Source organism: Doryrhamphus excisus, linkage group LG15 (genome assembly GCF_037039965.1).
Source record: "Doryrhamphus excisus strain RoL-2023G ecotype Guam linkage group LG15, RoL_Dexc_Guam_v1.1, whole genome shotgun sequence".
NCBI lineage: Eukaryota > Metazoa > Chordata > Actinopteri > Syngnathiformes > Syngnathidae > Doryrhamphus > Doryrhamphus excisus.
This window is the reverse complement of record NC_136371.1, coordinates 8075640-8088453: the sequence shown is the minus strand read 5'-3', so window position 1 is coordinate 8088453 and position 12814 is coordinate 8075640. Positions and strand designations below refer to the sequence as shown.

Here is a 12814-nt window from a genome sequence, read left to right as displayed (position 1 = left end):
TCTGTAACGTAATCAACCAACAGTGATTCATTCTCATTAATAGCAACCTCCAAATGAATAACAGTAGTGTTTCTATTCATGAATCATATGAAACTCACCCTTTGATCTAAAATGAGTAGGATTTATGGCAAAATATATCTCACTTAAATTGCTTGGATACTACTGGCTCATAACATGTTTTACCACATTGCATATGCTTCCCATCTTCAGCAAGTGCCAGTTGTGATCATTCCAGAACAGAAGAAGAAAATGCATCAATACGCAGGAAAATAAATCACTACTTCTGATAAGCATCAGTGCCGCAGAGACATGAAAAATACATGGACACAGCTACGACTTGCTGCTTTTTTTTCCCTCTCTGCCTCAACTTGCCATTCATGGTGCAGGAGTGAAAAACGATGATATGATATGTAACCACCATGTACTGCGTATGAACCCACATTCACTAAAGCAATTTGAGTCACTTCAATGTAATTTCAGTGCGTTCCCTTGGGATGTCCCTGAGGCCCAATGTGTGTGGGATTCCCTCAGTGGGTTCCTGCCACCACTTGCTGGTGCTACAGAAGGGTAAAAATAGCCAGGTCCCTCCGTGATTGAATTGGGCATGTACTTCTAAATGATGGTATCTGCTTTCAGTATATGGGATAATTTCCTAACCGTCTAATATTCCATGATGGATTGCTTCATAACAACCTAAGGAGGACACAGCAAGGAAACAAGTTTTTTTTAATAAGAAGTGACAACGTGACACTTCCCTTTATTATTTGGCTTATTATTTTCCTTCAATTACATCCTGTTTTATCTTGACTTGGGTCCCTCAAGGCTCTGTCCCATACTGCCGTTTAATGAATGTATAAATATTGGTGTCAGACAGTCTCATATGACGGCAAATTAAATTTTTAGATAGAGCATCATAAGTTACATCCAAATATGTCTGAGAAACATCTGCTTAAGTATGAGTAATGAAACAAACTGATGGAAAGTGTCCAAATTACATCGACCAACATCCAATAAAGGCTAAGCTCCGCCCAATGCCTCATCACAACATTTATAGCTCCTAGACAAAATTGTATTTGGATAACAATTGGGAAATACTGGAATGGAATAATTTTGGAGTACAATCACACACACACACACACACACACACGAGGTCCTGGGCAACCAACCCGCTGAGTCTCATGCGAAACGTACTGCCCTGCAGGAGAGGGAGCGTGACAAGGACGAGCAGGCTGCTCACATGAAATATGGGAGTACAGTGGAACCTTGGTTAGCGTCATTAATCCGTTCTAGAAGGTCAGACTAAATTTTTCCCTGAAGAAATAATGCAATTCCAATGAATTTCTTCCGTACACCCAAAAATGTGAACAGAAAACAGTTTTTATAGCTTTACGATGTTAGTTTTACATGCAGAAAACAATAAAAAATGCATATAAATGACAAATGAAAGGAATACATGCATACATTTAACATACATTTAACATCACCTTGACTGATTACTTGTTATTGTTGAGTTGCTTATGAGGCAGAAGGGATGAGCAGAAATCTACACAGACACCACCTTTGTGTTTTCCTATGTGTTATGTATAAGTCAGGAGCGTTTCTCACATTTTTTTATCAAAGTGTTAGCACTTTCTTTGGCTCGATTGTGAGTTATTTTGAAGCCGTGATTCAGCGATAGAGGTGGGAAACAATGACTTCCGGGTCCCAGTTTCCACACTAACGGGTGCTTAGAGGGACTTTTAAAAATAAAACTCTGTTACAAACACAGTTGGATTCATGCAATGTATTAATAACACAACAAGACTTATATTGGACGATATGCTAACCGTGAAATTTATTTTAGGCCTATCCGGTTGCCATATAACGTTCGTAACTCTGGGCCACACTCCAAAATGGTAAGTGGGGTAATAAAGCTAAAAGCTGGTTGCCACTGAACTCCGCCATCCACAAGAAGAAAACGCAACACCTCCATGTGGCTAGTCTGCCGTGTACCATGTTAAAGTTAGTTTCAGTTTGGACATTGGATATTCGGCTCCGTAGCTACAGCGGTATTTCCTCCTCACTGTGGCCGGACTGCTGTCATTGTGCAGGGAGCTTGCATGGGAGGTGCCGCTGTAATCGCCGGTTGTCTATACTTGGGACCATTTTACAATTTGAGACAGATGTATATAATCACACAGCTTAAGGTTTGTAGCTTTTTATACTAGACACTGCTCAATTTATTTTTTTTATCATCATATCATGATACATCCCAAAAATATGATATATGCGAAGGTTCGTATCGCCCAACCCTTCTGAAAACCAATTGAAAAAAGTACGCCTGAGATTTCTCCCATTTCTGTGCTGGTCATATTACTGGTGGCAAAACAAGCCAAACGAGAAGAAATAAAGCATCATAATAGATGATAATAGATGATGAGCCATACAAAACACAAATATGTGTCTTCAGTTGAACTGAGAAACATTAACTGACAACCTGAATGGAGCTTCGATTATGTTTAGTGATTATGTTTATTATCTCTCTCTCAGTCCATTTTTCTGGAAGCTTCTATCAGAGAGAGGATTTCCCTGTAAAACTGCCAATTACATGCATTACCGATGCTCTTAGTACATGTGAGATGCGGGGTGATCATGAGCCCTTTCACTAGGTTAACACCAATCAGGAGGCACCTACTTTCACTTATTCTAAGTCTTTGTTGTCATTACTTCATCCTACGGCCTGCTGCCTCTTGAGGCCAATTACATTCCATCAGTCAAGAAACAGTATGGTGGATAAAAGACATACGGGAAAATGAAGCCACACTGCACAGAAAAGATATTTAGCATCACTGCAAGACCGATACAAGATAATGAGGGTGACACAGTTAGTGCATATGCAGAACAGCCATCCAGTCGTTACCTTACTAATGTGTGAGCTTATTCTCTGAAACTGTATGCACCAAAAACAAGTAAAAGTCAGGGGGCATGAATAACAGCTGGGAGGGAAAAAAAACAAACAGGCAGCAGGAACATTTGGAGGAAGACGGATCTTTTCAACGCTCCATGATAAATGTTTTCTCTGTCTCTCTTACGCCCACGTACAGTCGTGGGATGACTCGCTTGTTCAGCCTGTTCGTGCAACTCAGTGCTGACCGTTTGCCCACATGAGGGTCTGTAAATGAATTCCCCCTAAAACTGGAGGTGCTCGTGACGGGATGAGAGGTTGTGATACCTCGTAAAATAGCATATACTGGTAGTTCAGCTTGGCGCAACCCAGTTACGACATTTGGAGGAGGTATCCAGACAGTACCCAAAAGATAAAACTGAATGAAATCTCTTTGTGGGATAAAATCTTTTGAATTTTCCAGTTAATTCTGCATTATTTTGACTGGCTGGTGAGTCAGCAGAATTCACTAGGATTGAAAAATATATGACACTTTCTCCAAACCTGCTGACAAAAAACCTCACCAGGGAGTCCAAATTTAAAGTTGAGGTGCACTCAAAACTTGTTTTTTGCAGGGTTCAATCAGCTCATGTAAAATAGTGGCAAATAAAACCTTACACTCACAAATCAGATGTCAGTGATAACATTTGTGATGATTGGACACAGCGATATTTTTAAATCTGATCTTATTCACATGAAGTAATTTAGACACATATCTATAGCCTAGCTTTTTGGTTTTTAAAGTGGTGTGTGTTCAGAACACAACACTAGGCGTTTGAGGCGCTTCCCATGCTAAATAACACGCATGATGGAGGTGAACACAAAAGAAAAAGATTGTTTTGGGATTTCCAAAGTTCCTCTACTTGGGCAATATTATCTGTGTATCAGAAACTGTGTGTGTGTTTTGCAAACAGCACATCAATAATAACTTCCATTGCAAATTACAGTTAATAAGAGTCCACTCAATGAAACCATGATATATATTCATGTCAGGTTTTTGTGTCCTTTTTTCCTGCTCCATGTCGTTTTGTGGAAATTGATAGCTGTAGTTTCTGCATACTGCTTTGTGGATGTAAAGACTGCATACAATTCGGAATTAATTCATATTAAAGTGATTAACTTATCTCACACATGTAACAATTGAGGATGTTACAATGTTTCTTAAAATGTTGCCTGTCAACTAGCAAAGCCAACGAGTAAATGTATGCTTCAGTTTCAGCTTGGAGCGGGTGCATTGAATTTCCTTCAAGAATTACCATTCGAAATCTGAACAAAGCTACCAACACAGATTTCCACCTTATAGGTTCCACGATATGGATATTATGATATCAGGACTTACTATATAATATATACAGTATTTTGCAGGACGTGCTGATAGTGCACATATTCTTAAATACTAATATTCAAAACAAGCACGTTGAGGACATGGACTTCTTCGCCTTCAGTAATCACTGCCTCAGCAGCTTCCTCTAATCTATTCTGCCTGACTCTGATCTTGTCCCCCGTATGTGTTGCTCATCAGCAGAGGCCTCGGGCATGCCACAAACAAACCTCGAAGGTAATTAGTGCGCCACTTCCAGGCCCCTTTAGCATCTGCTGGTTGAGGAGCTTGCCCCCCCACCCCCACATAAAGACGCAGGAGGCAGCGGAAAAACCTGCCCTACCAGTTGGAGGTGCCAGATGCTTATTCACTGTGCTGTTTTCTGTTTCAATAAATATTTACGAACAGCTTTCCCTTGCTTACATTTCTTAAACTTTTAACCTACATGCTGACCAGCAAAATTCATTTTGTTAAAAAAGGACACTTTTTAAAAAAAAAATTGTGTCAAGAGAATACATGCCCTCGGTCCAGTTCCGAAGGTATACTAAAGTCCACAACATGCATTTGCATAACCACATGGTCATTTTTGTAATTTGCAGTGTTTTACCCAGATTGCATTGCATCATACTGAGAGCTGGTTCTGATATTTGTACACTCTTTGATGGAACAAAATGAGGTAGTGATTGTGAAGTAATCAGAATGTTGTGGCCAGTCGTATGTTATCCTTTTTTTGCAGGCTTTTCAGGCATGCAACAACATGCAACATGCAAATGAGTGCTCCTGCTCAGGGAGGCAAGGTGGACGCAGCGCCCTCTCATCCTGGTTCTCCTGAGCTTCACGGCACCAGCGGTGCTTCTGACAAAGTGTGTCCGACAATGGCAGGCGAGGTTGGAGAACCACCAGCAGTGTCTTTGAGTTCAGACACAATAAGTCAGGGGTCTCCAGCCAGTAGTTCATGAGCTGCCAGTAGCTCTTTTCCATTAGCTCTTAGACTTTATTCATTTATTATCAACTCTCATACCCACTAAATTAGAAAGTGTTGTTCGCAGTAGTCAAGAAGTAGTTTGGGAGTGTGATCAATCACAGCGGAGTGGCCGTAGCCGTAGGCGGGCATTGGTGGTATAAATTAAAACAGACCGTTTTGGAGGGAACCACAAATCCAAGGAAATACAACTGTGAACTCTTGCAAAATGATGCATGCTGATGGATGAAATTCTTGACTTCCGTGTTGTCTGACTGAAGTTTTAACACCTCAGCAAGTACAGTACACACATAATTAACTTAATTCTCTGACTTTAGTTTCAACTTTGCTTCGACCACAAGGTGTCTTCATTTCCAAACTTTCATATTCAAATTGAGACCTAATTTCTGGCACAGCAAGCAGTACTTGTTTCAACAATCCTTCAACTTTCTAAACTGTTTTGCCAATTGTGCCTGTGGGGTGCTGCAGCGCTCGGTTGGTGAAGTGGCTTCAATGGCTGGAATTGTACAGAAATGAATGCAGGAGGGGTGACTATTTGGAAAGGCTTTGCTCCCCAAAAAGCCCTGGGAGTTGTGACTCTGCTGCGGCTGGATAAAGCATGACACTGTCACAGTCATTATTCATTTCCCTCTGATGAACCTTCACCCAATTTATTGCAAGAACGTGATTTTTCACCAAGGGAATGTGCTTTAAATGATAGCAATTTGGCAGCGCTGAATTGAGCATGTAATTGAAGAGGAAGTGTCACAATAAATGATAGCAATGATGCAACTCCTATAACAATGAAGCCATAAGCGTCGTTATTACACTATAAAAAGTAAGTGAAACCTTTGCGTGTCTCAATTTGATGATGAGCAGTTCAGTTATTTACTGGACAAATCCTCATAATTCAGAAGCCAGAGCAGGGTAATGTTGACTGTGGACCTTCATGATGTATAATGACGTATCGACTGAATCTAATAACAGAAACAGAAATGCTCTTTATCGTAAAAACATAGTGGCACATAAATGTAATCTTGCTAAATGCAGAAGTTGCTGAGGGAATTGGAAGGTCCAAGCCAGAAATCACCTGGTGAAGTAATCATTGATCAACAGCCACCCACAAATGCATCCCTCTTGGACGCACCACACAACAAACAAACAATCTCTCTCATGGTAAACTGGATGATCTCATGTGCTTTTCTCTATCTACAGTACCTGGATCTATCTACATCATCCTACATATGCAACCGCTTTTGTAACTTGGTAGTGATGAACATAATGTTATTTTCTCAGCCTGGACTTGAACCAATTTTGCTTGAGCATGTCTTTCATTCCCTGCTAGAAATCTTAAAATAGGTGTCTGCAAACCCAGTCGATTTGCGAGATTGTGCAAGCACATTTCTGATGCAATTTAGGTCATTGTCTGCTAATGTTTTAGGCACATCCAGTATATATACTTTTTTTTTTGTTATTTTGTTGTTATTATGCCGGTTTCATGTGTCAGAGAAGCCAGTCTGAAGTTCAGTGGACCTCCTGGGAGAACTCTCCTGGACATTGTTAACTCTGTCTTAAGAGGTTAACAAGTAGAACCAATAAGGAGCTAAGGTTCCTGCTGGCTGCTCATTACAAAGGTTAATAACATTTACATGCTCGTCACCATCAAACTTGCTCCACGTAGGACTGTTTTCCAAAAGTGGAAGATATAATATCAATATGATATTGAGGAAAAGGGAATGGTTTGTCGGTACTCATGTATGTCATACTTGAACACATTCATGAATTCATTTTCTATTTAATCCCACACATAGACGAGGAGAACACTCAAAGTCCACACAGTGACGCTCTGACAGAAACTGGAGGTCAACATGCAAATGGATTTCTATCTAAACCCTGCAAACAGACTTTTGGAACAACTGACCAGAATTTCCGTGCCTTAAAACACAGATGGTGACAAAAGACCAAAATGTATGACAGTGGAACCTCAGTATTTGTTGGATTCAGTTTTCGACCAAAACTATTGCCACTATTGCCATGTCTCGATTATCATAAGGACAAACGGGGCACCTCACAGTCAAAAAAACAAAGCATCTTTCAGAGTCAGGACAGCATAGACAGATTGCAGCCAGGGAATGCTTTACTCATCTTTATTATGTGTGTGTGAGTGGTTTATTTCTTTATGGAACACACACAGAGCATTGATCTGTCTCCTGTCTTCCTCCTTTCAAGCACTGCAACATGCGCTGATGAGACATTCAAGTGCATTGCGTATTTTTGATTTTTTTTTTAAAAGGAGATATAAACCAATGGTTGACAAACTGCAGGTCACGGGCCACATCAGACCCACCAACCGTCTATATCCGACCTACTGGGCTTTCCAAATTCCTTTTTTTTAACCATGGAAACTGAGGCTGGCAACATGACTTGCTATCGTGGCACACTTGAGTGTAGTCAGATGCAATCTGCAGCGTCTAGAAAAAAACATCCAACCTACTGCACCATGTGGGTATACAAACAAATATCTATGTGCAATACCCATGCTGAAAAAACACCCATGCATTCCTGCCGCAAGGTATGCTGGGTAGCCTGGGGTACGGTTTCTCCCAACATTTAGCCCAACATTTGGAAATAACAGTTACGCCTAGTTGTCCATTTGTGTGGTGCGTTAACTTGCGGTGGAAGTGTTGTGTTTTTATTTTGTTGCACCACGAGATGCCACCTACATATGGACGACACCGCAGCTAAATTCTAGACACCGAGGCACAGCAGTATACTTTTTCAGTATGACTCCAGGATGCCACATTTAGATTCCCCTTCCTGACAATCCTGCCACACCGTCACACACAACTACAGCAGCGCTTCTCACAATTACCGTATAAGCAAGGTGGGGAAGCCTTCATTTTTATGTAAAAACAAGCAAGCAGGATTTGTGATGTAAATCCACTCACCATGTTGACTTCAGACACCATGTCTATGCTGGCCACGTCTATACTCATCCCTACTGCTACTGGAGCCCCTGGAAGAGGTTAAACAGCACATTATTTATGCATGTAGGTCTACACCTCTACACCTGACCACAACACAGTGATGGCGCCAAAAATCAAGCTGCTGGGGAGGATTATTGATGGGCGAATACCTCCAAAGTCTGGCCTCAGTCGAATATCGTACCCCTTGAGGAGTTTATCCACCGTCTCCTTCACGAAAGACATGTTGCCCGGCTCGTTGACGCTGAAATGACAAAACGAGAAGATCACCTTGTCAGCTTGGCCAATAACCTTGACTTAACGGCACGGCGGGAGCGCTCACCTTTTGGCGCAACACACTATGGAGCCGACCACCAGTGCGGACAAGACGCGCAATTGACGAGCCTTGTGCGTAGCCAACATGTTTACAATCACGGCAGCAGCAGCAGCAGCAAAAAGAGCTCCTTAATCAACAGTCGTCCGCTTTCAAATCAGAGTCAAAACCCATTGATTATCCATGAGAAAAGTCGGCTAGAGAAAAGGAGCAGGTTGTCTTCAGTCAACGGCTGACGTGAAATAGGGGCTGGCATTGCGGTCCAGCACTGGTTCTGGTGCCGTCCCCGACTGTGCAGGAGCATGGAGCATTCAGGAGCGCATATTGATGAGGAGGGTGGATGATGAGGCTGCCACTGCTGCTGCTGGTGGTGAAGGCACTCGGCTTGTTCTCATGAGACAGGGAACCGAGGGGGGCGGATCGATCCGAGTGTCGATAGTACGCATACCAAATTAGTATCAGTATCGGATCGATACGAGTGTGATTGGAACACTATTTCTCAGTAATATCTATGTGTTTTGTTGTCATGTTGTTTATATTGTTACATCCAGTCGTATATATAGCAACTTAAAGTCCAGTATTTGTAACATAAAACTATATTAATTTATTCCAAAGCTTTATTTAACATGTCTCTTTACTCCGCTGCTTCAAGGAGCGTATATACATTGCCCTATCAGATTTCAGCTTCTCTGTGTTGCCATGTCAACATCATCTGCAGTACCTTTAGGGTTATAAAGTAGAAATGTTGACCCAATGTCTGCATTTCAGATTCGCCTCACAGGGCCAGCTAGCAGGCGTTTATATGTGTTACAGTATGTATATGAACAAATATGTGTGTTGCTATTCATATTTATATATTTCAGTGTGTTTGGCACTTTAAGTGGAAGTCTTCCATACCAGTGCTTAAAAGTGAGTGAGGAATGCAATGCATTTCCTTTACATTTTAGATTCTTGTCATGGTAGGACATAAATATCGATCCTGGACTGCTCCAGATGAAAGTGTAGAGGTTTGGAGTTGTTTAGAGATTCTATGGTCGTCATCACCACTAGAAATTGCACTTTATATTGCAATTTGTATCATATTGATGTGATGGTATTAAGAGGTGAATTAGGTGAATTGAGTCAAAACCCTGAGGTAAAAGCTCACTGATGCCATTGCCATCATGGATGAGGAATGAGTGCTGAAGCATATATTGCAAGAAAATAGCCTTCCGCCTTGTCATGCTTATAGTTTCCATAGAGATGTGTTTTAAATCAATATCTACTCCTCATTCTGTAATCATTTTCACATGATTAGACTATTCATTTGCCTTTGTGCTACATTGTTCAAATTGTATAGATACTTTATGCTAATTAAGGCAAGAATTGGAAAATTATTTCATGGCATTGAAAAATTCCAAGTCAAAAGTATCAGTATCAGTATCGGTATCGGCAATAACAATGCACTTGGTATCGCATCGATACCAAAATGTACAGTATCGCCCACCCTCGGTTCACATGAGAGATGGAGCTCAACACTGACACACTGAAATGCCTATAAGTTGCTGCAACAGGGGCGTTCCTGCCATGAAGTCAGAAACTACATTTCTTACAAAGCATCATTTTTTTTTCAATTGGACCCTGCTTTTTTCCCCATTGACCTTTATGTCAAACCAAGCGCTTAAAAGAACACGTTTTGATCAAGGCAACTGTGAAATATCGCCAAACCCTCTCAATTCAACAAAACTGATAACAATTCTACAGGGCCCACTTGTTGACTTTTTTCGCCACAGGATTTGCGGCAATATATTTTCTCAAAAGGATGGTTGTGACCCGAGGCTGTCAAGGGGGTCCCATTAATCAACCTTGATGCTTGTGATCGATAGGTCAATGTTGATGACTCATGTAGAGTGGCGAAGTGGTGGTGTGGAATTCCATGGTACCACTAGGGTGGGTTGGAAGAACCTGCTCACCTGCTTGTGTCGTAGATTGCGAACAACTTCTTGTTTCCGTCAACAGCATTCCTGAAAGAAAATGGCAATGACAGTGAGTTGGCAGGGGCAATTCGTTGAATATATATATTCTGTATATGCAGATGTATGTTAAAAAGTGGGAGAATGTTCAATTATAAATGCGCATATTGTGAATTTTGTGAGTTGAACTAAAGCTAAGGAGATCATGTTTTTTTCAGGATCCTGTAGCAAAAGAAGATCTAAAACTAAACCATGTACGCAAGACCTCTTCTTCACAGAACATTCTACAGGAGCTGTTCAAGAGTGGCGTGGTGCTGAACACAACCTCCTGCTTGCAGAAAACTTCCACTCATTTCCATATTTTTGCTGGACGACATTTCACACAACAAAATGCAGTCAATGGAACTCGGCTATCCTCTGATGGCAATTGTCTGGATGAGATCTTCATCAGGGGGGGTGCTGTAGACATTTAAGAGACCCATAAATTACTGAAACGATGGGTGCTATTGACTTCTTCCCTGCAACTGACAAATGATGGGATCAGTGGTAATTCATCAAAGCAAAAGTAACCTTTAAGGGCTCAATGAAATACATGGCAATTAGACTGGAACCACAGAAAATGATGGTATGTTACACATATTAAAAAAACATCCTGTCATAAAGTTACTGATAATGTTTTAATTATTCTCTGGGGGAAATAACTTGCATTTATACTGCAACTCACACAGCTTTTTTTCCCAGGTCGCTGTACAGTGGCAGCAATTAATAGACTACCCAGGATAGAAGACGCATGCAGCAATGGCTCAGGTACCGTGGTCATCCTGCAACCTGAAGGTTGAGGGTTTGATCCTCCGTCATGTGTTGACAGTGTCAAAGAACTTTGAGTGCCTCAGAGGTGAAATAGCGACATACGAGTGAAAGACCATTTTCCATTCAGTGCCATCCTGGAATGAAAGCCTGCTCCAGAGCACTTTTGGCCTCAGACTGTGTGACGGTTCATCTTTCAGCAGGACTATGATCCTTGTGAAAGTACTGGGGTAGCAGGACATCGACGCTTCCCATCCAACCTGATAGGCCTTCAGAGATACTGCAAAGAGGAATGGGAAAACTGCCCAAAAGATAGGTGTACCAAACTTGTGGCAGTGTATCCCAAAATACTTAAGGCAGAGTTGCTGCCAAATGTGCATCAACAAAGAACTGAGCAAAGACTGTGGATGCTTATGTGTGAGTTCTTAAGTTTGTTAAATGAATACATTCATTCATTCGTTCATTTTCTACCGCTTATCCTCACGAGGGTCGCGGGGGTGCTGGAGCCTATCCCAGCTGTCTTCGGGCGAGAGGCGGGGTACACCCTGGACTGGTCGCCAGCCAATCACAGGGCACATATAGACAAACAACCATTCATACTCACATTCATACCTATGGACAATTTGGAGTCGCCAATTAACCTAGCATGTTTTTGGAATGTGGGAGGAAACCGGAGTACCCGGAGAAAACCCACGCATGCACAGGGAGAACATGCAAACTCCACACAGAGATGGCCGAGGGTGGGATTGAACTCGGGTCTCCTAGCTGTGAGGTCTGCGCACTAACCACTCGACCGCCGTGCAGCCCTAAATGAATAAATTTACAATAATATTCATGAATTCATTCGTTTTGTACCGCTTATCCTCACAAGGGTCTTGGGCATGCTGGAGCATTTCCCAGCTGTTTTCGGACGAGAGGTGGGGTACACCCTGGACTGGTCACCAGCCAATCATAGGGCACATATAGACAAACAACCATTCACACTCACATTCATACCTATGGACAATTTGGAGTCACCAATTAACTTAGCATGGAAACCGGAGTTCCCGGAGAAAACCCATGCATGCATGGGGAGAACAAACAAACTCCACAAAGAGATGGCCGAGCGTGGTATCGAACTCTGTTCTCCTAGCTGTGTGGCCTGTGCACTAACCACTCACCACAGAAAAAATATCTTCAAAAATATTACAATATGTGGTTTTGTGTGTAGAATATTGATGGGAAAATGAATTGATTCAATTTTGGAATAAGGCTGTCATGAAATGAGAGAAAGTGAAGCACTGTGAATAATCTTTAGGGTCCAATACAAACCCGGAATGCTATGAAAGTCCTATCCTATAACTATTGAACAAAAATGTAACAAGCTTTTAGCTTAGAAAGCTATCCTGTTCCTAAAATGAATCTGCATTGTTTGAATTCTTGTTTTACAGAGTAACCTACAAGACCAAAAAAGGGAAATTTACGTTGAAATGCACTTCCATATCATTTTAAATGATTTTTCTTTTGCAAGGCAAAGCACAAGACACTAAGGTCTAATTGTATTTGATACACCC

The 12814-nt window shown here is 41.5% G+C and overlaps 1 protein-coding gene across 3 annotated transcripts in view; it reads right to left on the bottom strand.

The window, feature by feature from the left end:
• Positions 1-12814, bottom strand: part of LOC131104090 (gamma-aminobutyric acid receptor subunit beta-3-like) — a 51666-nt gene that overhangs the window by 22250 nt on the left and 16602 nt on the right. For 2 of the 3 annotated variants that reach the window (XM_058050872.2, XM_058050873.2), the window contains exons 2-4: positions 10455-10505; positions 8342-8433; positions 8154-8221 (exon numbers count right to left, since the gene is read on the bottom strand). In XM_058050872.2, coding sequence (XP_057906855.2) covers positions 8154-8221; positions 8342-8433; positions 10455-10505 — 211 coding nt within the window. Of the gene's footprint in view, positions 1-8153; positions 8222-8341; positions 8434-8511; positions 8883-10454; positions 10506-12814 lie in introns of those variants that run through there. The other variant, XM_058050874.2, reaches the window with a different exon arrangement.